The following is a 23948-nucleotide window of genomic DNA, read 5'->3' on the forward strand; positions in this document are numbered from 1 at the left end:
CAATCCTGTGAGCATATTGTATGGCTTCAAGATCCTTTCTGGCCTATTAGTAAAAGCTAGATCAATCTGAGTTCGGGTGGAGTTTGTAATTCTCGTAGGGCCATTAATTACCCGAGTCATATCCATATCATCCATAACCCTTTTCAATTTTTTCCTAACTTTGTTAACTTCCCAATTAACATTTAGGTCACCCATTATTATCACCTCTTTTGCAAGATTGAGTTGTTTCAGTAAAATTTCCAGCTTTTCATAAAAAGCTGCATTTGATGAGGGAGGCCTATAAATAACTACAAGAATAAAAGACATTTGCTGTGACAAAGAAACAGTTAGTCCAAGAAATTCTAATCCATCCTCATCTGTATCATGTATTTCATTACAATTAAAAGTGTCCTTGGCATAAATCATAACACCTCCTCCCTTAGAACCCTGTCTAATGCGTTCAGCTCCAGGTTGTGCTGCCAGTCGCTGCACTTCTTGTCAATATGCAGACTCATCACCGTCATTGATGTGGCTGATGACTGTGCTGTCATCCTCAAACTTCAAGACCTTGACAGCGAGGTGCCTTGAGGAGTATTTGTTTGCGTAGCGGGAGAATTGGAGGGGAGAGAGGAGACATTCGTAGGGGGACCTCCCACTGATTGTGCCAAGTCCTGCAAACTTTGTAGTAAATAAGTAAATAAACAATATTTTTTTAATACAGTATAAAATGATAATACCGTATTATCACGACCATAAGGCACACTTAAAAGTCTTAAATTTTCTCCAAAATAGACGGGGCGCCTTATAATGCGGCGCGCCTTCTGTGTGCACCGTGTTCCAAAATCTGTAAATGTTGTGTGATGAGCACTCCGCTTGACTGACTGGGAGCATTTCCTGCCGACACGCTGCTTCTATCGAGGAAAGGCGGACGTGACTGAGTACAGCATGCGGACTTAAAGGGGGAAGGGTTCGCGTGAAGGAGGACGCTAAAGCCACGTTCCCAGTAGGTATATAGTGCCGGTATGTGCAAACAGCATCGATTTGGCTAAGGAACCCCGAAAATGGCACCTACAAAGAGACACGCTTACGAAGCACAGTTTAAACTGCAAGCTGTCAGTTACGCAGAGGAACATGGGAATCGAGCAGCCGCGAGAGAATTCAAGATCAACGAATCCATGGTTCCCAAGTGGAGGAAGCAGGAAAACGAGCTTCGCCAAGTCAAGAAGACGAAGCTGAGTTTCCGCGGAAACAAGGCGAGGTGGCCGGAGTTGGAAGACCAACTCAAGCAATGGATTAATGAGCAAAGAGCAGCCGCGAGAAGCGTCTCTACAGTCACCATTCGACTGAGGGCAATAACACTTGCAGAAGAAATGAAAATTAAACATTTTCAAGGAGATCCGTCTTGGTGCTTTCGTTTTATGAAACGGCGCCATCTATCCATCCGGGCAAGGACTACCGTGGCGCAGCAACTTCCGGCAAATTACAAGGAAAAGCTGGCCATCTTCTGCTCCTACTGCAGTAAAAAGATTGACAAACACATCCAGCCCAACCACATCACCAACATGGACGAGGTGCCGCTCACTTTCGCTCACTTTCGACATCCCGGTGAACCAGACTGTAGAGAACAACGGGACCAGCATGATAGCGATACGCACAACAGGGCACGAGAAGTCGGCTTTTACTGTTGTGCTTGGTTGCCATGGTAATGGGCAGAAACTGCCACCTATGGTGATTTTTAAGAGGAAGACGCTGCCTAAAGAAAAGTTTCCAGCCAAAGTCATCGTTAATGCCAATCAAAAGGGCTAGATGGACGAGAAAATGAGAGAGTGGCTGAGTGAGGTGTATGTAAAGAGGGCGGATGGTTTTTTCCACGCGTCACCGTCCCTGTTGATCTGTGACTCCATGCGCGCCCATCTCTCAGCCACTGTGAAAACCAAGTGCAACTAAGACTGGGAGGCAACGCCGGGCGAGTTACGCCACCATATGTGAATGGATTGTGGATGCTTGGGCTAAGGTATCTGCTTTGAGTGTTGTCCGAACTTTCGCGAAAGCCAGCATCATTGCTAAACAGCCCCCCGGCAACGAGACTGACTCTGACAATGACGAGAGGGAACCCGGCGTGTTTGTTGGAGAACTTGCCCAGCTGTTCATTTCAGATACAGAAGATGAGGACTTAAGAGGGCAAATATTCAATCCAGAATTTTGTGTAATTAATTAGCCCGCTAACACGTATATAACCAGAACCAGTATATTTCGTCAACAAAGTGATGCTGATTGGGTTCTTGTGAAGTACTTCTTGGCACCCTATTGGACTGATATCTGTCTTGGACCACATAATTATACAAAATAGGAAACATCTAAAACCCAGACAAACAGACCCAGCAGGAAATGGGAAATTATTTTGGAGTATAACACTGAAAAAGGCCACGTTTATCTAACGTGTGTGTGATAATAATATGAACACTTGAAGGCTACAAAAGCATGTATATGATTTTTTTTCCCCCCAATAATTTAAAGAAAGCCATGTACATATCAAGTCACATTGTCCCATGTTGTTAGATAATGTGTATGCTGCTGATCATTGTTATGGGCACAGTGACATATTGCATGGCCTTGGCCCAAGTAAGCACCTGAAAGATTAATTCATTTGCTATCGCTTTCCCTTTAATCTGATAAATGTTATGTGCTTAGCTTGTACCGGTATATTATATAGGGTATACTCAGAGGTGGGTAGAGTGGCCAAAGATTGTACTCAAGTAGGAGTACTGCTATTTAAGTATAATATTTTATTAGGATGAGGTGTTCCGGGCACGTCCCACCGGGAAGAGACCCCGTCCCTATTGTGGATAAGCGGAAGAGAGAATGGATGGATGGATGGTATCTCATCCCGGGTCTGAAACCACACAGTAACATGATTGCTCTGACCCTCCAGCCCATGTCTGGCTGCACTCAAGCGGCTGCTTTTCCATTTAGCTTCATTTTGCTCTGTGTTGTGTGACTGAGGCATTACTATATTTTGTATTTGGATGCAGATACTATTTGACTTTGGAAATAGGATTGTGTAATGTCGGTTCACAATATATACATTTATTTAGATCTATTTTGGTTATAGTATATGTACAGTACATGTAAAGACCATGTCTCTATGATACTATGCAAGTATTTGGTCTTGTTTTGCGTTGTTCGTGCAGTGTTACTTTCACAAAATGATTTTTTTGTGGTAATAGTCTCTGTGCTGTGTAGGATACATAGTTGTTTCTCCTGTCCATAGATCACTGATAAAAATCTCAGACAGGTTTGACAATTTGTTTCCCATTTGTAAACATTGAGATGATGTCACTTGCCAAGAAGCTCCAGTTTTATCTCATCTGTCTTTTCCAGAAGTGTTGTAGGCTTGTCAATTAGCCTGTCTATTTTAGTGACCATTGTGGGTTTTTCTTTCTTTTTTAATGTAAGGATTCGAAAAGTTTTTGCGATGTTCTGTATACAAAGAAAAGAACACTGTAAAACACAAAACAATTTATTGAACATCTGACAAAGGAGCTGTCTGGGGAGGGCATCCTTCAAACCTGAGACAACTGGAGCTGTTTTCTCGCGATGAGTAGGCCAAAATATAGCAGTCGTTGATATGTGCAAGTCTTGTAGCTCGTCACAGAAATCATTCGATTACAGAGATTAATTCAATAGATTGTGCAACAAAATATTAAGTTAAGGGTACCATCTTTTCTGTACAGGCCAGTTTCAGTAGTTTTTTTTTAAATCTTTTTTTTTTTAATAAATAATTCTGTTGGGCGGCACGGTGGGCGACAGGTTAGAGCGTCAGTACAAGTAAGTACAACAAATAAATATTAGGTAAAAGCTTAATTAAAAGGTGGGTCTTGAGCCTGTTGTTAAAAACAAGAACATTCTCTGGCATGCTGTTCCACACACTGGGGTCATAGAATTTAAATGCTCCCTCACCGAGTGTGTGATGACTAAAAGGCGAGGTAAAAGACTTTTGAGAAATAGTTAGGCCCAAGACCGTTAAGATATTTAAAAACCACTCAAAGAACCTTAAAATCAACCTTAAAACACACGGCGAGCCATTGCAGTGATTTTAAAATTGGTGTAATGTGCTCCTGCCTTCTGGTCTTCGTCAGGACACGTGCTGCCGAATTCTGTAGTAAACTTGAAATGGTCTTCTTGGGAAGATTAGTGATAAAAGCGTGCATTAGCATCTCCGTGTTTGCCTCAGAAAGAAAGAGGTGGACTCTGGCTATATTCTTCAAATGATAAAAAGCTATTTTTTGTTAATTTTTTAATGTGAGGGATAAAAGTGAGCTCAGTCTAAAATAACACCCAAATCTTTCACTTGTTTTGAGGGATTTCAAGATAATGCTCGCACTTTGGTTAAAAGTTGTTCTCGCAGGGCGTCAGGACTGATGACTAAACCTTCAGTTTTTTCAGGTTAAGCTGGAGAAAGTTATCTGCCATCCATACTTTGATGTCTAAAATACAGTTAAAAAGAGCATCCTTTGGACTGGTGTCATAAGGAGACAGAGATGTACAGCTGCATATTGTCATTGTAGCTGGCATGCTCTATAGAAAATGGATGGATGGAATACATGTCAAAGAATACTAAATTAGATGCATATTCCATATCAAACCAGAATTTAGTCAATTCGACCTTGAAATGTAAATATTGTTCTAAGTTGTGTCTTTCCATGTACAGGGTCTTTTCCAGAATAAGTCAGACCCCTATGGAGATCAGGCATTTTCCATCCCTGTAATTACATGGGACAGAAAGTTTGTCAAAGAAATATGGCACAAAAAAAGTAGAACTACAAACTTAGTGAGGATAAAATGTGAACCTATCAAACCATTGTCTCCAGTTATCTCTGCGAGACCAGCTCTTTTCAATATCAGGTCACTGGGTAATAAATCAGTGTTGATTAACGACATCATTACAACCTATGATCTAGACTTTTTGCTACTAAATGAAACGTGGTTAACAGGAAGTAGCTGTAATACCATTTTTAAATGAGGCAACACGAGCAAATTTAAATTTTATGAACACGTGTCGAATAGGAATGAAGGCGGAAGTATTGCTGTTATTTTTAAGTCATTATTTCAAGAAAAGTGTAAAGAAATTATACTGGGTGATTTTAGCTCTTTTGAGTATCTGTTTTTTAGTTAAAGGTGACCCAAAGGTTATTGTTGTAATAATTTATAGACCTCCAAGATACAATAGAAAATTTATGGAGGACTTTTCAGAACTGCTGTCAGTTATTTGTACTGACTATAAGTATTTTGTCATAACAGAAGACTTTAACATTCATGTTGACAATAGCATGGACAAAAAAAATCAAGAACTCTCTGCTATACTGGACACATTTGACTTCTTTCAACATATTAAGAGTCCAACCCACACTGAAGTTCACATCTTAGATCTGGTCATCTCTAAGGATGTTGAAATTTAATCAGTTGATATTAAGGATATGGCTATTTCTGACCATTTTTGTGCATTCTTTGAATTACATATTCCCCCCAAATTTTCAGACAACCTCTATGTCTATTAAGAAAAGGTACAGTACATAAATGAGAGTACCGCCACTAAGTTTATGGAGACCATAGCTGTGCCACAAACTGCTGAGACGAATGCTGAGACAGTTGATGAACTTTTGCATAATTTACCTGGAAAATCTCAAATGTCATGAATGCTGTCACTCCTATTAAAAGTAAGACAATGTTGAAGCAACCTAGAACACCATGGAGGAGCACAATGATGGTAAAGACCACTAAATCAAAGTGTAGGAAAGCAGAACAAAAGTGGAGAAAAACTAAACTCCAAATTGACTATGACCTCTACAGACAAAGTCTTTGTAATTTTAACCAAGAGTTAGTCAGGGCTAGACAACGACACTTTTCTGAAATCATCAGTAAGTACTTCAACAATACTCGGACTCTGTTTGCTCTGGTTGACAAGCTCACAACCCCCCCCGCCCTCCACCCCCCGAATCAGATAGCTCCAGAACTCCTAACAGCAGATAAATGCAATGTATGTGCTTTTTATTTTAGTGAAAAAATACAATCCATCAGATTAAATATCAGCACAAATCATAAAAATGATAAAATTATACTACATCTGAAGCCACCCAGGAAAAACTCTATTACCATTACCATTTAAATCAGGTTTCCGAACTCATCACAGTACAGAATCTGTTCTTATCAAAGTGCTAAATTATCTAAGGTTGAATACTGACTCGGGAAAGGTGTCAATTCTGGTCTTGTTGGACCTCAGTGCGGCTTTTGATATGGTAGATCATAATATACTGCTGAACAGGTTGGAAATGTGGGTAGGACTAAATGGAACAGTCCTTAAATGGTTCAAGTCCTACCGTACTCTGCAGGTTCATTTTGTAACCATTGGAAGTGTTCAAGCTCATCAAATGGCAATGACCTATGGGGTCTCTCAAGGGTCAGTTCTTGGATCCCTCCTGTTCAGACTGTATATGCTACCCTTGGGTCAAATTCTTCAGAACTTTAATGTTGACTATCACAGCTATGCAGATGACACACAGTTATATTTATCAGTGTCTCCATATGACTAAAGTTCAATTGCGGTGTTGTGTCACTGTCTAAAACAGATAAATAGCTGTATTAGTCAAACTTTTCTTCAATTAAAGCACAACAAAACTGAGATAATTGTTTTCGGCAATAAAGAAAAGAGGATTGCCGTTAGTAAATACCTGGAGTCACTCTCTTTAAAAACCAAAGCCCAAGTCTGAAACCTTGGTGTATTGATAGATTCCGACTTGACTTTCGACAGTCATATCAAATCAATTACTAAAACTGCCTGCTACCATCTTAAGAACATATCCAGAGTGAAAGCTTGCATGTGCCAAGCAGACCAGGAGAAGCTCATCTCAAGTAGACTTGACTATTGTAATGGTCTTCTGACTGGACTAACCCAAAAGAGCATTAAATAGCTGCAGCTCATTCAGGATGAATTGGGTTCTGACCATAACAAAGCGGTCAGAGCATTTTACTCCAATTCTAAAGTATCTACACTGGCTCCCAGTCAGCTTTAGAATAGAGTTCAAAGTTCTGCTACTGGTCTATAAATCATAAATGGTTTAGGTCCTGAATACATGGAAGAAATGCTAATGGAATATAAACCCAGTAGGGCTCTGAGATCGACAGACTTAGGTCAAATAGTGGAGTACAGAGTCCAAAGCAAACATGGTGAAGCAGCATTTAGCTATTATGCTGCACACAAATGGAATAAGTTTCCAACAGAAGTGACGTCAACTCCAAGTGTGAATGTTTTTAAGTCCAGGTTAAAAACTCTTCTTTTTTCTCATGTTTTTTAGAACATTTCCACTTTTAAATTATATTTCTTGCACTGTAGGCTGTTTTATTTGTACTTTTATTTTTCTCTTTGTTTTAAATGTTTATAATGTGTTTTTTGTCTTTGTTTTTAAATGCAATCATGTAAAGCACATTTAGTTACCTTATGTATGAAATGTGCTACATAAATAAATTTGCTTTGCTTTTGATTTGGTTTTCATTATTAGCTTGCCGGGAAGCTAATTCACCATAGGTTATTTTACGATTTAGCACACCATTTAAACATTTGGAAGCAGCCCAGAGGACTGGATTCAATGACACACTGCAAACTCGTGAGAATGTTAATACTATATTCATCTGGCTGTTTAGGTTCTTATTTAGATTGATTGAAATGAAGGTGTTGTGCATAGTAACAATGCGTAATTTATCTACTGTGGAGTTGATGGCTATTCTGTTCTCTGTAATGTAATGTCAGTTTTTGACCTATCTACCTTATCTTCAATTACATATTTCACACTTCTTTTAGTCAATGAATTATTTAATTGTTTTATACACAGAGAGAAAATGAAATCCCTTAATAAAATATGAAACAGTGCCAACGAGCCAGTACGCCAGCAAAAGTTACATATATGGGAGTCAACTTGCCTTTTTGTCTTTTTCTGAATGTGAGTTAGACTTACTAGAAAAGAAAATAGAGAAATTGATGAGAACTCCATGAGAGATGATATTGTTTTCCTCCCTCTGAGTGACAGGGAATAGTGTCTCATCTTGCTATGGAAACTCACCCAAGGATCAGGGCTCTTCCCATCGTTGTCCTGTCATGTACTGTATGTATAATTAAATCACTCAGTAACATTTATGTACTTTTACTACAGCCTATCAGTCAAACAGATGATGAAAACAGCTCAGTCACCTATTAAATGTCAGTCTGTGAGAGATGACCAGTGGAGGATGCTCTGCGAGATAAATGCATAATACATATGCTGTAAGTGTGGTTAAACATCTGATATTGACACATATACCTTGAATGAACATGCACTGCACAATTGCAGGATATGAGTTAACACCCATGTTATTTTATCTTGTCTGAAGAGCATATGACCTCGAAATGTTCACCACCATCTAGTCCCGGCATTCCCTTTCATCTTCCACCCATCACTCGGTAGCCAGTCTTCATTAGTGGTGTAATAAGCCTCTGTTGTGAGTCACACTAAACCCAAAACCCTTAATTTGCTATCTGCTGAAATCTCCCAGCTGTGGTGGATCATGAGCATAACCGGAATCAACGATACCGGCTCCTTTAATTTTCGCTGTTCCCTACTTTCAGGGAAAGAACTCATGAATTAACATGTTGTATTAAAGCTAAAAATAAAATTACAAAATCAGGCAGGGGAAACGGTAATCTTGTATTTAGTTATGTAAATCTTAGCCTTTGTGAGTTTTATCCAATGGTAATGGTGTGTGTATTTGTGTGTTGTGTTGTCTGAACTCATCAGCTCCTTCCACCACCTTTTGTGTTCCTCTCAAGGCACAAATGTTGGCCTAATAAGCACAAAAAGAGGTTAAAAAAATGAGCCACTGTGGACTCCTATAAGTGATTTGCTCTCTTAGAGACTGAAATCTGCACACATCTTCTTCTTTTCCTTTTGGTTTGTCCTGTTAGGCGTCGCCACAGCGTGTCATCCTTTTCCATGTAAGCCTATCACCTGCATCCTCCTCCCCTCATGTCCTCCCTCATGACATCCATTAACCTTCTCTTTGGTCTTCCTCTAGCTCTCTTGCCTGGCACCTCCATCCTCATCATCATTCTACCAATATACTCAGTCTCTCTCCTCTGGACGTGTCCAAACCATCGAAGTCTGCTCTCTAACTTTGTCTCCAAAACATCTAACCTTGGCTGTCCCTCTGATGAGCTAATTTCTAATTCTATCCAACCTTTTCCCTCCTAGAGAGAACCTCAACATCTTAATTTCCGCCACCTCCAGCTCTGCTTCCTGTTGTCTCTTCAGTGCCACTGTCTCTAATTCGTACATCATGGCTGGCCTCACCACTGTCTTATAAGCTTTGCCCTTCATCCTAGCAGAGACTCTTCTGTCACATAACACACCTGACACCTTCATCCAAACGTTCCAACCTGCTTGGATCCGTTTCTCCACTTCCTTAACACACTCACCATTGCTGACCCCAAGTTTTTAAAGTCCTCCACCCTTGCTATCTCTTCTCCCTGTAGCCTTACTCTTCCCCCACCACCCCTCTCATTCATGCACATATATTCTGTCTTACTTCGGCTAATCTTCGTTCCTCTGCTTTCCAGTGCATGCCTCCATCTTTCTAACTGTTCCTCCACCTGCTCCCTGCTTTCACTGCAGATCACAATATCATCTGCAAACATCATGGTCCACGGGGATTCCAGTCTAACCTCATCTGTCAGCCTACCCATCACCACTGCAAACAGGAAGGGGCTCAGGGCTGATCCCTGATGCAGTACCACCTCCACCTTAAATTCGTCTGTCACACCTACAGCACACCTCACCACTGTTCGACTGCCCTCGTACATGTCCTGTATTATTCTAACATATTTCTCTGCCACTCCAGACTTCCGCATGCAGTACCACAGTTCCTCTCTCGGTACTCTGTCTGAACTACAGGGAGATTTGGTGACATAACAAACAGACTGCAGGGAAAGTGACGTAGGCGGTTTGAGTTTGAGCCTGCGCGCGGGAACTTGCAGCGCTTCTGTCTGGATGAACTCGAAGTGTCGGTTTCCTCTTCGAAGAGCACAACCCATCGCCCAGGTGTGAGGGAACCGGCCGGCGCGGCGGACCTTTTGGCGAGGCAGCGAAGTCCGCCGGTGTGAAACGCGTCCTCCTCTTTCTACTCGGCTAACCTCGCTAGCCGCCGAGCTAACGTGCCGCCAGCTAGCTGGTCACAACGCGGCGGAGGGAGCTCCTCGTCGGCGGCGCACGAAGGACGAAGTGACTGAATCTGCCGGCTCCGTCGAAGACTAAGCCCAGCCGCGCACAGAGCACAACCCATCGCCCAGGTGTGAGGGAACCGGCCGGCGCGGCGGACCTTTTGGCGAGGCAGCGAAGTCCGCCGGTGTGAAAAGCGTCCTCCTCTTTCTACTCGGCTAACCTCGCTAGCCGCCGAGCTAACGTGCCGCCAGCTAGCTGGTCACAACGCGGCGGAGGGAGCTCCTCGTCGGCGGCGCACGAAGGACGAAGTGACTGAATCTGCCGGCTCCGTCGAAGACTAAGCCCAGCCGCGCACAGGCAAGTGTTATCATGTGTGCCAATGGGCCTCCACCTCTGACGGCTGGGCCTACTCCACCACCGACGGCTGGGTCTCCACCACCACCACTGACGGCTGGGCCTCCACCACCACCAACGACGGCTGGGCCTCCACCACCACCAAAGACGGCTGGGCCTCCACCACCACCACCGACGGCTGAGCCTCCACCACCACCACCGACGGCTGGGCCTCCTCCACCACCACCGACGGCTGGGCCTCCACCACCACCACCGACGGCTGGGCCTCCACCACCACCACCGACGGCTGGGCCTCCACCACCACCACCACCGACGGCTGGGCCTCCACCACCACCACCACCGACGGCTGGGCCTCCACCACCACCACCACCGACGGCTGATGCGGAAGCTGGCAGCGTAAAGCTATATGCAAACATTGCCAATAAAAGAAACAGGGGGCTGCCAAACCCCGCAATACTAAAGCACCGGAAATGGAGGGCGTTCCAAACCGTTAATAACTCTAAATTAATATGGGACTCAACACGTAAACCAAAAGGCATTCTTTGTGCACACTTAAATATACGAAGCATTTTAACGAAAAGTGATCAGGTCAATCACCTTCTCACTGACTCAAATATTGACTTCCTCTGCCTATCTGAGACATGGCTCCATGAATCTTCGCCCTCAGCAATACTATCTGTACCTGGTTATAAAATGTTTAGAAACGACAGACAGGGTTCTAAGGGAGGAGGTGTTATGATTTATGCCAAGGTCACTTTTAATTGTAATGAAATACATGTTACAGATGAGAATGGATTAGAATTTCTTGGACTAACTGTTTCTTTGTCACAGCAAATGTCTTTTATTCTTGTAGTTATTTATAGGCCTCCCTCATCAAATGCCGCTTTCTATGAAAAGCTGGAAATGTTACTGAAACAACTCAATCTTGCAAAAGAGGTGATAATAATGGGTGACCTAAATGTTAATTGGGAAGTTTACAAAGTTAGGAAAAAATTAAAAATTGTTATGGATGATATGGATATGACTCAGGTAATTAATGGCCCTACGAGAATTACAAACTCCACCCGAACTCAGATTGATCTAGCCTTTACTAATAGGCCAGAAAGGATCTTGAAGCCATACAATATGCTCACAGGATTGTCTGATCACAATCTTATAATGGTTTCAAGAAAATTAAATAAAAAGCGCTTCAAACCCTTGGCCACCACTGAATCCAATAGGATACCAAAACATGAACAACAAAATTTCCAAGATTCCATCCAAGAAGTAAACTGGGATGTATTACTCGCTGGTAAAAATTTAGATGAGGATTGTTCTAAATTTGCCAACAAAATACAAGAAATTATTATACAATTTACACGGATAATTAAACTAAAAGCTAGAAAGAATGGCCTGCCTTGGTTAAACACATTTATTCTGAAACTGATGAAAGAACGCGATCATTCCTTGAAGTTGTCGGTCAAATCAGGATACAATAGACAGCACTTTATCTCACTGAGAAATAGGGTAGTGAAAGAAATAAGAAAATCTAAAGCTGACTTTTTCATTACTGCTCTGAATAGTGCGAAGGGAAATTCAAAAATAACCTGGAATTATATTAAAAAACTATTGGGTGTTACACAAAATAACAAAACAAAACTAATGCAAATTCAATTAAATGGAAACATCCTGACGGAACCTCAAGTGATGGCTGATGCTTTTAACAACTACTTCATTGAATCTGTGTCAGAAATCTCTTCTAAGTTTGCAGTAAAACAAATGAAGGAATACCCTGCATTGTCTACAACGCAGTTCTTTACTATTACAAATATTACTGAGACCAAAGTTATCGATTTAATTCATTCACTCAAACCATCTAAGGCAAAGGATGTTTTTGGAATGGACACGAGCATGCTCAAAGATCTAGGTTCAACTCTTGCTCCTCCTATTGCCTCAATCATTAATCTTTCAATTTCATCTGGTCACTTTCCAAAGGCCTGGAAATCTGCTATTGTTACCCCTGTCTTTAAATCCGGTGACTCAACTTCTCTGAATAACTACCGACCTATAAGCATTCTTCCGGCCATTTCCAAAGTTGCAGAAAAATGGGTGTCAGAGCAGATTGTCCATTATTTAATCAGCAGCTCCCCCTCTCTCCACGCCATGCAGTTTGGTTTCAGATCCAAGCATTCCACTGAAATGGCTACATGCCTCTTCATTGAGAAAATAAAATCTTCTCTCGACAAGGGTGGAGTTGTAGGGGCGGTGTTCTTGGACCTCAGGAAAGCTTTTGATACAGTAAATCACTCTGTTCTTCTTACCAAGCTCTCAAAATTTAACTTCTCTCGCAAAGCTGTGAGCTGGATTGAATCATATCTGCATGACCGAACACAATCTGTATCAGTTAACAACTGCAGATCAGAGTCTCTTAGGCTAACCTCTGGAGTCCCTCAGGGATCAATATTGGGCCCCCTTTTATTTAGTCTTTATATCAACGATTTGCCCACTGTTTGCTCTGAAGCAGAGTGCGTAATGTATGCAGACGACACAGTTTTCTTTGTTCATGGTCGCTCCAAAGATACTGTTGCTGCTAAACTCACTAATACAATGTCCTGTGTCACAACTTGGTTGCAGGAGTGCTGTCTACAGCTAAACGTTTCTAAAACTGTAGGCATGTATCTCACTAAAACAAATAGAGTATCACCTGACCCCGACATACTTGTTAATGGAGAAAAAATGCAAATTGTCAGCCAATACAAATATCTTGGGTTAATAATTGATTCACAGCTTTCCTTTAAAGCCCATATTGACAAATTGTGTAAAAATATCAAATTAAACCTCGCAAATTTTCGTGCAATTCGGAATGAAATGTCAACTGAAGCTGCAAAAATTTACCTGCATTCGATGATTCTTAGTCACTTTAACTATTGCATAACCAGTTGGTCCCAGGCTGGTCAGAATGCAAAAAAAACATTGGAAGTTTTGTACAAACAAGTAATTAAAGTGATGGATAAAAAACCAAGGCACTATCATCACTGTGCAATTTTAAAAAAATACAGTCTTTTAAACTGGGACCGTCTTCACATATTTGCAGATTTAAATTTGATTTATAAAGTACTGCATGATTTGGCCCCAGCTCCTCTGGCTGAGTTCATCAGCCAAAGAAACAGCTCTGAGCGTGTCACTCGAGGCTCTGTCAGAGGTGACTGTCTCATTCCTCTGCGCAGGAGCACTTTCAGTAAGTCAGCCTGGTCAGTGAGGAGCGCTGGTGAGTGGAACTCAGTACCTAAGGAGGTTAAACTGCTTACAACATACAAGGCCTTCACAAAAAAACTGAAAATGTGGCTAGTTAACACCTATAGCTGCCAACACTAAAAGACAAGTATGTTATGTTGTCTTTTTGTTATGATCAAAAAAATTATGGTTTTATTCTCTCTTAATAGTATAGTTTGATTATGTATCCTGTATTATATTGTCTTGTAGATGTATTTTATTGCTTTTTTACATCATGGCCAGGGGACTACAGATGAAAACTAGCCTTCTGGCTAATTCTGGCTTTTTTAACCATGTGTACTTCATGTGTTTTATGAAATTGCATTGTCCCCTTTCAAAAATAAACTGAACTGAACTCTGTCATAGGCTTTCTCTAGATCTACAAAGACACAATGTAGCTCCTTCTGACCTTCTCTGTACTTTTCCATCAACATCCTCAAGGCAAATAATGCATCTGTGGTACTCTTTCTAGGCATGAAACCATACTGTTGCTCGCAAATACTCCTCTCCTGAGTCTAGCCTCCACTACTCCTTCCCATAACTTCATTGTGTGGCTCATTAACTTTATTCCTCTATAGTTCCCACAGCTCTGCACCCTTGATCTTAAAAATGGGCACCAGCACACTTTTCCTCCATTCCTTAGGCATCTTCTCACACACTAGAATTCTATTGAACAAGCTGGTCAAAAACTCCACAGCCACCTCTCCTAGATGCTTCCATACCTCCACAGGAATGTCATCAGGACCAACTGCCTTTCCATTTTTCATCTTCTTTAATGCCTTTCTAACTTCCTCCTTACTAATCATTGCCACTTCCTGGTCCACCACACTTGCCTCTTCTACTCTCCTTTCTCTCTCATTTTCCTCATTCATCAACTCCTCAAATTATTATTTCCATCTATCTAGCACACTACTGGCACCAGTCAACATAATTCTATCACTATCCTTAACCTAACCTGCTGCACATGGTTCCCATCTCTATCCCTCTGTCTGGCCAACCTGTATAGATCCTTTTCTCCTTCTTTAGCGTCCAACCTGGCATACAAGTAATCATATGCCTCTTGTTTGGCCTTTGCCACCTCTACCTTTGCCCTACGTCACATCTCAATGTATTCCTTTCTCCTCTCTTTGGTCCTCTCAGTGTCCCACTTCTTCTTAGCTAACCTCTTTCCTTGTATGATTTCCTGTACTTTGAGGTTCCACCACCAAGTCTCCTCCTCTCCTTTCCTGCCAGATGAAACACCAAGTACTCTCCTGCCTGTTTCTCTGATCAGCTTGGCTGTAGTGGTTCAGTCTTCTGGAAGCTCCTCCTGTCCACCGAGAGCCTGTCTCACCTCTTCCCGCAAGGCCGCACAACACTCTTCCTTTCTCAGCTTCCACCACATGGTTCACTGCTCTGCTTTTGTCTTCTTAATTTTCTTCCCCACCACCAGAGTCATCTTACACACCACCATCCTATGCTGTCTAGCCACACTCTCCCCTACCACGACTTTACAGTCTGTAACCTCCTTCAGATTACATCCTCTGCACAAGATGTAATCTACCTGCGTGCTTCTACCTCCACTCTTGTAGGTCACCCTATGTTCTTGCCTCTTCTGGAAAAAAGTGTTCACTACAGCCATTTCCATCCTTTGTGCAAAGTCTACCACCATCTGTCCCTCCAAGTTCCTTTCCTGGATGCCGTACTTACCCATCACTTCTTCATCACCCCTGTTTCCTTCACCAACATGTCCGTTACAATATGCACCAGTCACAACTCTCTCTCAGTCAGGGATGTTCAGAACTACTTCTTCTGCTCCTTCTAGAATTTCTCTTCCACCTCGAGGTCACATCCTACCTGTGGTGCCTAGCCACTAATCACATAATACGTAAGACCCTCTATTTCAAGTTTCAGCCTCATCACTCGATCTGATACTTTTTTCACCTCCAAGACATTCTTAGCCAACTCTTCTTTTAAAATAACCCAGACTCCATTTCTCTTCCCATCTACATCATGGTAAAATAGTTTAAACCCTGCCCCTAAACTTCTAGCCGTACTGCCTTTCCACCTGCTCTCCCGGACACACAATATATCAACCTTTCTCCTAATCATCATGTCAACCAACTCCCGAGATTTTCCTGTCATAGTCCCAACATTCCAAGTCCCCACATTCAATTCTAGGCTCTGTGCTTTCCTCTTCTCTTTCTGCCTAAGAACCCACTTTCCACCTCTCCTTCGTCTTTGACCCACAGTAGCTGAATTTTCACCGGCGCCCTGCAGGTTAACGGTGCTGGGAGTGGACGTTGTTAACCCGGGCCACGACGGATCTGGTATGGAAGTCTTTAGATGAACGCTCATATTTGTTTGGCAAAGTTTTCAGCCGGATGCCCTTTCTGACGGAACCCTCTGCATTTATCCGGGCTTGCACTGGCTTGTGTCCCCCATAGGGCTGGATAATTAAGTCTCCACACTCTAGCCCCTAAAGAATTCAACTGATTAAAATATTTAAATAATACAGAAAACAATGACAAGTGCCCAAAATTGCAAGAAAGTTGCAATCATTGGAAAAAAAGTTGCAAGTTTGCGAATAATTCACTGTGATTGGTTGAATTAGTGCAATTGCAACATTATGAAACTTGAAAGACTGATAGATTAATTGTTTTAGTGCAGCACGCAAGTAATAATTGGGTTATCTTTTGTTTCTAATCAAGTGTTCGCTTTAGTCAAATGTGCAAAAGTGCAAAATAAATAAATAAATGAACTAGAATTCCAGGAGAAATTGCGTGTGAATGCTGAATGAAATCATGTGCTTGAATGAGCTGAACACGGAGAAGTTGGAACGGTGCGAATCGGTTGAGAAATGTTGAAGCAGGAGTAAAAAATGTAGAATATGTCCTAATTTGGAAATTTAGTGGGTCCAAAAGTGGAAAACTTTGGTGAAAATGGTGAAATTTTTGGTGGGTGGGAATGTTGAAAATCTATCCCAAGGTGAATTGAATGAGCTGAACATTTTACATTTTGGATGGGAATGACGTGAATGTGTTTTATTGAATGTGCCATTGGAAATGAATGGGCAAATTTTTGGCGCAAAATGGAATTGTGGGAAATGTGGAAATCCTGCGGCTTAGATGAGTAAGCATGCGAGGCATGAATTTTCCGAACATGTCGAAGTTGGAACGAAGTGAATCGGATGTAAAATGGTGAAGGAGAAGCCTGTCAAAAAAGTGGGGTGAATAAAAATAAGGATAAAAATAAAGACAGAATAACATATGTGTGTGAATGCTCTGTTGAGGATTCACACAATAAACTAAAGAGGGGTACACACATACTGATTTTTAAAATCGCATCAGTGCAAGTGTGTGCTTCCTGCTCTTATGGTGTGTGGTGCATGCGAGTACCAAGTCTGACCCGCGAGAGTGCCGGAAAATACAAAAAAGGAGAGAGAGTGGTACGAGACTATATCTATAAATTAAAGTAGCAAAGTGGACAGCTTATCTGGTAACTACATTTGTGTTTTCAAACTCCTTCTTGTCATTTGTATTGTAACAAATGACTTGAGAGAGGCATTATACAAACACTCACCACAACCAGTTGGTCCTCTATTTGTGTGAGGCAACAGCGTGAGCTTCAGGTCGCTTCCTAATTGGCTATCTTTTAGTTTCACATGACAATCATGGAGTCTGTGGCTTTGCCAAACTCACTGTTGACCACACGCAAGGATTTGGTTTAACATTTATGGTTGTTGGTCCGCGGCACGGTGGCCGTCTGCCTCACAGTTCTGAGGACCGGGGTTCAATCCCCGGCCCCGCCTGTGTGGACTTTGCATGTTCTCCCCGTGCCTGCCCAATGGTTTCCGGTTTCCTCCCACATCCCAAAAACATGCATGGTAGGTTAATTGACAACTCTAAATTGCCCGTAGGTGTGAATGTGAGTGTGAATGGTTGTTTGTTTATATGTGCCCTGCGATTGGCTGGCAACCAGTTCAGGGTGTACCCCGCCTCCTGCCCGATGATAGCTGGGATAGGCTCCAGCACGCCCGCGACCCTTGTGAGGAGAAGCGGCTCAGAAAATGGATGGATGAATGGGTTGTTGGTGCAAGCAGCGGGATGGCAAAATCACTCTTAACACACCCCACACCAAGATAATCGGTCAGAATAATCATTTTGAAACATCAGGCAAATCTTTGCTGACTTTGATTACACGGCGGATGCTGAAATTTTGCCCGATTGTCGATATGTGTACCCCGCTTTAAACAGATGTATTGTGGCAATTAGTTCATGTTGTCAGCCTCAAAGAACAGTTGTTCTGATTTTTCATTTCCTTTTGGATGAAGGTCATCACAGATGATGGACTTTGTTAACCTGTCACTGCCAAGCCACCACATCTGAGCCTTTCTGTCTGTTACTCCACTGACAGCGTTGTCTCTTGTGTTCCCTCTGCAGCTGGGAGGATGTGGCATACTCGGGGTGGGGGTGTGGCTCTCAGTGACCCAGGGAAACTTTGCCACCTTGTCGGCATCCCTTCCGTCCTTGTCGGCAGCCAACCTGCTCATCGCACTGGGAACCATCATCATGGTGATCGGCTGCCTGGGCTGTGTGGGGGCCGTCAAAGAAAGTCGTCCTCTTCTGCTTACAGTGAGTTATTTGTCGTCATGGCGCCTGCTGCACATTTGACACATTGAAATGCTTTGTAATAATGGTCAGTCAACGGATCATAATATTCATGACGTATTTGAAAATGTTTCACATTTAGTCTCAAGTGTTTGCTCTTTGGGTGACAGCACACGTCAGAAAAAAATTACCTTGTGCTCACATAAATGGAAACATTCTTTTTTAAAAGTGTTAGCTGTGCAATCCAACCTGAATAGAATGATGCCTTGTACAAGCCCATAACGTAGTAACAGCCCATAACGTAATAACGGCCCATAACATATTAAATCTGCCGTTTTTTTCTAAATGTAATCGGCCCATAACGTAATACAGTAACTGGCCAATAACATAATAAAATTCCTGTCCCTATAGCGTAATAACGTTTGTCCAATAACACAATACCGTATTATGTTATTCGCTGATTATTACGTTATTGGCCAGGGAAAAAATTATTAAATTTTAAAAAGGGCAAATATATTACCTAATGGGCCATTATTACATTATGGGCTTCTACAGGAGAAACCCATAACATAATAACAGCCCATAATGTAATAACGGGCCATAAGGTAATACATTTGCCCTTTTTAAAATTTAATAAGCCCATAACATAATAACTGGCCAATAACGTAATAAAAGTCCTGAACCTATAACGTCCACTACAGTTGAAACCAGAAGTTTACATACACAATTTCAAAAGACACATATGCTTTTTTTCTCACTGTCTGACATGAAATTAGATTGAATTTTTCCTGTTTTCGGTCAACTGGGATAACCAAAATTATTTATATTTGATAAATGCCATAATCCATCCATCCATTTTCTTTACCGCTTATCCTCACAAGGGTCGCGGGCATGCTGGAGCCTATCCCAGCTATCTTCGGGCGGGAGGCGGGGTATGCCCTGAACCGGTTGCCAGCCAATCGCAGGGCACATAGAAACAAAAAAACATTCGCACTCACATTCACACCGACGGGCAATTTAGAGTCTTCAATCAATCTACAATGCATGTTTTTGGGATGTGGGAGGAAACCGGAATGCCCGGAGAAAACCCACCCAGGCATGGGGAGAACATGCAAACTCCACACAGGTGGGGTAAATGCCAAAATAATGAGAAATAACCCTTTCTTCAAAGTCAGAAGTTTACATACAATAAGATTATGATGCCTTTAAACATTCATCCATTCTCTGTACTTCAGTTTGGGAAAACCCAGATGATGATGTTTTTTTTATATCCAAGATGGCGCCTACCAGTGTGGTCGCCTCGGTAACGCGCTCTCTAGTATTGTTTTTGTTTTTGTGTTTTTCGTCCGTCTTTGGAGACCTTACACGACTCACTTACATAAGGGGAGACCTGCTAACCATCAAGGAGGCTACTCCGGACTTTCTGTCACCAACTTTCGCAAATCCGCTCAGTTTTTTCACTATTTGCATATACTGGCCACTCATGCCAGAGTAGCATCTGCTCCATTGCACACTGTTTGAGGAGTATCTGTAACATTTGCACAACCAACATTGTCCCAGATTATCGCACTACTCGTCACTTTAAACCGCATACACTCCTTGAAGTCTCAGCGCCCCTTGCACAATGGTCATTGCACCGGTCTATTGCAATATTAGTCATTCGAACTGCTCTAAGTGCTAGAGGACTCTGCATCTTTTTGCACAATTGTTTTTTGTCAATGTCTTTGTCTCCAAAGTGTTCTGTAAATTGACTGTCTGTTGTACTAGAGCGGCTCCAACGGCCGGAGACAAATTCCTTGTGTGTTTTGGACATACTTGGCAAATAAAGATGATTCTGCTGTATTTGTAAGCTTCTGATAGGTTTATAAACAACATTTAAGTAGAGACACAACATTGGATATATTTGAAGGCTCATGCACAAATGGATCTTCCAAATGGACAATGACCCGAAGCATACTGCCAAACTGATTACAAAGTTACTTAAAGGTAACAAAGTCAATGTTTTGGAGTGGCCATCACAAAGCCCTGAACTCAATCCTATTGAAGATTTATGGGCATGTGCGAGCAAGGTGGCCTACAAACCTGGGTCAGTTACACCAGTTCTGTCAAGAGGAAAGGCCCAAAATTCTTGCCAACTATTATGAGAAACTTATGGATGGATATGCAAAATGTTTGACCCAACTCACAGCCACAGTTTAAAGGCATACCAAAATCCCTCCCCAAAAAATTCCTGTCTGATTATTCTGGCATTTAGAATAGAAATATTTTTGGTAATACTAATTGACATAAAGAAGGAAAACGTTTAGTTTGATTTCATGTCAGACAGTGAATAAAAAAAGCACATCTGTCTTTTTATAGTCTATGTAAACGTCTGGTTTCAGCTGTACATTTGGAGATAGTTTGAAAGGATAAGGAGCAGACATGACTAGTAGAGATTATGATAGCCATCAAGTTAAATATACAAACACATGGAGAGAGAGAGTGATAGAGACAGAATGGAGAGAGGACAGTTATATCCAAAAATACAAAGTTAAATAAAGTGATAATATATCATTATGGTATGGGCTTATTTATGATATATTATTATTATTATTTTAACAAGGCCAATAACGCAACAACCAGCCAATAACAGTAATAAGTTATTGCGTTATTGAACAAAAGTTTTTACGTTATAGTTCCAGGACTTTTATTACGTTATGGGCTTCTACATGCCTTTTATCGCGTTTCTATTTTACTCTAAACCGCGATGTAAATAAAAAAAAAACCTTTGTGCCTATGCACCAAACAGCAGTTCAGAGTTTTTGGAGGGGGTGCTGGAGAGCGCTCCCGCTGGGGACTCCATCGTTCTGCTGGGGGACTTCAACGCTCACGTGGGCAATGACAGTGAGTCCTGGAAGGGCGTGATTGGGAACATGCCAGTCCGACGTGGCAGGCCCAAACGTATTGTGAGGGTCTGCTGGGAACGTCTGGCAGAATCCCCTGTCAGAAGGAGTTTCAACTCTCACCTCCGACAGAACTTTGCTCACGTTCCGGGGTAGGCGGGGGACATCGAGTCCGAGTGGACCATGTTCCGCGCCTCCATTGCTGAGGCGGCCGACCGGAGCTGTGGCCGTAAGGTGCTCGGTGCCTGTCGTGGCGGCAATCCCCAAACCCGTTGGTGGACACCAGCGGGGAGGGATGCCGTCAGGCTGAAGAAGGAGTCCTATCGGGCCTTTTTGGCCTGTGGGACTCCTGAGGCAACTGATGGGTACTGGCTGGCCAAGCGGAATGCAGCTTTGGTGGTCGCTGAAGCAACAACTCGGGTATGGGAGGAGTTCGGTGAGGCCATGAAGAAAGTCTTCCAGATGGCTTCAAGGAAATTCTGGTCCACTATCCGGCGTCTCAGGAGGGGAAAGCAGTGCATCACCAACACTGTGTATAGTGGGGATGGGGCGCTGCTGACCTCAACTCGGGACATTGTGAGTCGGTAGGAAGAATACTTCGAAGACCTCCTCAATACTACCGACACACCTTCCCATGAGGAAGCAAAGTCTGCGTTCTCTGGGGCGGGCTCTCCTATCTCTGGGGTTGAGGTCACTAAGGTGGTTAAAAAGCTCCTCGGTGGCAAGGCCCCGGGGGTGGATGAGATTCGCCAGGAGTTCCTAAAGGCTCTGGATGTTGTGGGGCTGTCCTTGTTGACACGCCTCTGGAACAACGCGTGGACATCGGGGACAGTGCCTCTGGATTGGCAGACTCGGGTGGTGGTCCCCCTTTTTAAGAAGGGGGACCGGAGGGTGTGTTCCAACTACAGGGGGATCACACTCCTCAGCCTCCCTGGTAAAGTCTATTCAGGGGTGCTGGACAGGAGGGTCCGTAGGGAAGTCGAATCTCAGATCCAGGAGGAGCATTGTGGTTCTCGTCCTGGCCGTGGACCAGTGGACCAGCTCTACACCCTCGGCAGGGTCCTCAAGTGTGCATGGGAGTTCGCCCAACCAGTCTACATGTGTTTTGTGGACTTGAAAAAGGCGTTCGACCATGTCCCTCGGGGAGTCCTGTGGGGGTGCTTCGGGAGTATGGGGTACCGAACCCCCTGATACGGGCTGGGTCCCTGTACGACCGGAGTCAGAGTTTGGTCCGCATATCCGGCAGTAAGTCGGACTCGTTCCCGGTGAGGGTTGGACTCCGCCAAGGCTGCCCTTTGTAACCGATTCTGTTCATAACATTTATGGACAGAATTTCAAAGTGCAGCCGAGGTGTAGAGGGAGTCCGATTTGGTGGCCTCAGTATTGCATCTCTGCTTTTTGCAGATGATGTGGTTCTGTTGGCTTCATCAAGCTGTGATCTCCAACTCTCACTGGAGCAGTTCGCAGCTGAGTGTGAAGCGACTGGGATGAGAATCCATCCATTTTCTGAGCCGCTTCTCCTCACTAGGGTCGCGGGCATGCTGGAGACTATCCAAGCTATCATCGGAGGCGGGGTACACCCTGAACTGGTTGCCAGCCAATCGCAGGGCACATAGAAACAAACAACCATTCACACTCACATTCACACCTACGGGCAATTTAGAGTTGTCAATCATGCATGTTTTTGTGATGTGGGAGGAAATCGGAGTGCCCGGAGAAAACCCACGCAGCCACGGAGAGAACATGCAAACTCCACACAGGCGGGGCCGGGGAATGAACCCCGCTCCTCAGAACTGTGAGGTAGACGCTCTAACCAGTCGCCGGGATGAGAATCAGCACCTCCAAATCTGAGACCATAATCCTCAATCAGAAAAGGGTGGCATGCCCTCTCCAGGTCGGGGATGAGATCCTGCCCCAACTGGAGGAGTTCAAGTATCTTGGGGTCTTGTTCATGAGTGAGGGAAGAATGGAACGGGAGATCGACAGGCGGATCGGTGCAGCGTCTGCAGTGATGCAGACTTTGTATCGGTCTGTTGTGGTGAAGAAGGAGCTAAGCCGAAAGGCGAAGCTCTCAATTTACCGGTCGATCTACGTTCCTACCCTCACCTATGGTCACGAGCTGTGGGTCGTGACCGAAAGAACGAGATCCCGGATACAAAATTAGTTACGAAATTAGTTTCCGACACAGGGTGTCCCTTAGAGATAGGGTGAGAAGCTTGGTCATCCGGGAGGATCTCAGAGTAGAGCCGCTGCTCCTCCACATCGAGAGGAGCCAGATGAGGTGGCTGGGGCATCTGATTCGAATCCCTCCCGGACGCCTCCTTGGTGAGGTGTTCCGGGCACGTCCCACCGGGAGGAGACCCCGGGGACGACCCAGGACACGCTGGAGAGACTACGTCTTTCAGCTGGCCTGGGAACACCTCGGGATCCCCCCGGAAGAGCTGGTTGAAGTGGCTGGGGAGAGGGAAGTCTGGGCGTCCCTGCTAAAGCTACTGCCCCCGCGATCCGACCTTGGATAAGCGGTAGAAAATGGATGGATGGATGGATGGATGGATGGATGGATGGATACTTAAATATAGATCACAATAAATAGACACTACCTTTCCTTCAAGAATTTTTTTCGATCAGGACCTTTAAAAATTTTTGTT

The 23948-nt window shown here is 43.3% G+C and overlaps 1 protein-coding gene across 3 annotated transcripts in view; it reads left to right on the forward strand.

The window, feature by feature from the left end:
- tspan4a (tetraspanin 4a) overlaps positions 1 to 23948 on the forward strand; it is a 146555-nt gene that overhangs the window by 65948 nt on the left and 56659 nt on the right. For all 3 annotated transcript variants that reach the window (XM_061761448.1, XM_061761446.1, XM_061761439.1), the window contains one exon: positions 18251 to 18442. In XM_061761448.1, coding sequence (XP_061617432.1) covers positions 18251 to 18442 — 192 coding nt within the window. The remainder of the gene's footprint in view (positions 1 to 18250; positions 18443 to 23948) is intronic.

Source organism: Phyllopteryx taeniolatus, chromosome 2 (assembly GCF_024500385.1).
Source record: "Phyllopteryx taeniolatus isolate TA_2022b chromosome 2, UOR_Ptae_1.2, whole genome shotgun sequence".
NCBI classification, from domain to species: Eukaryota; Metazoa; Chordata; class Actinopteri; order Syngnathiformes; family Syngnathidae; genus Phyllopteryx; species Phyllopteryx taeniolatus.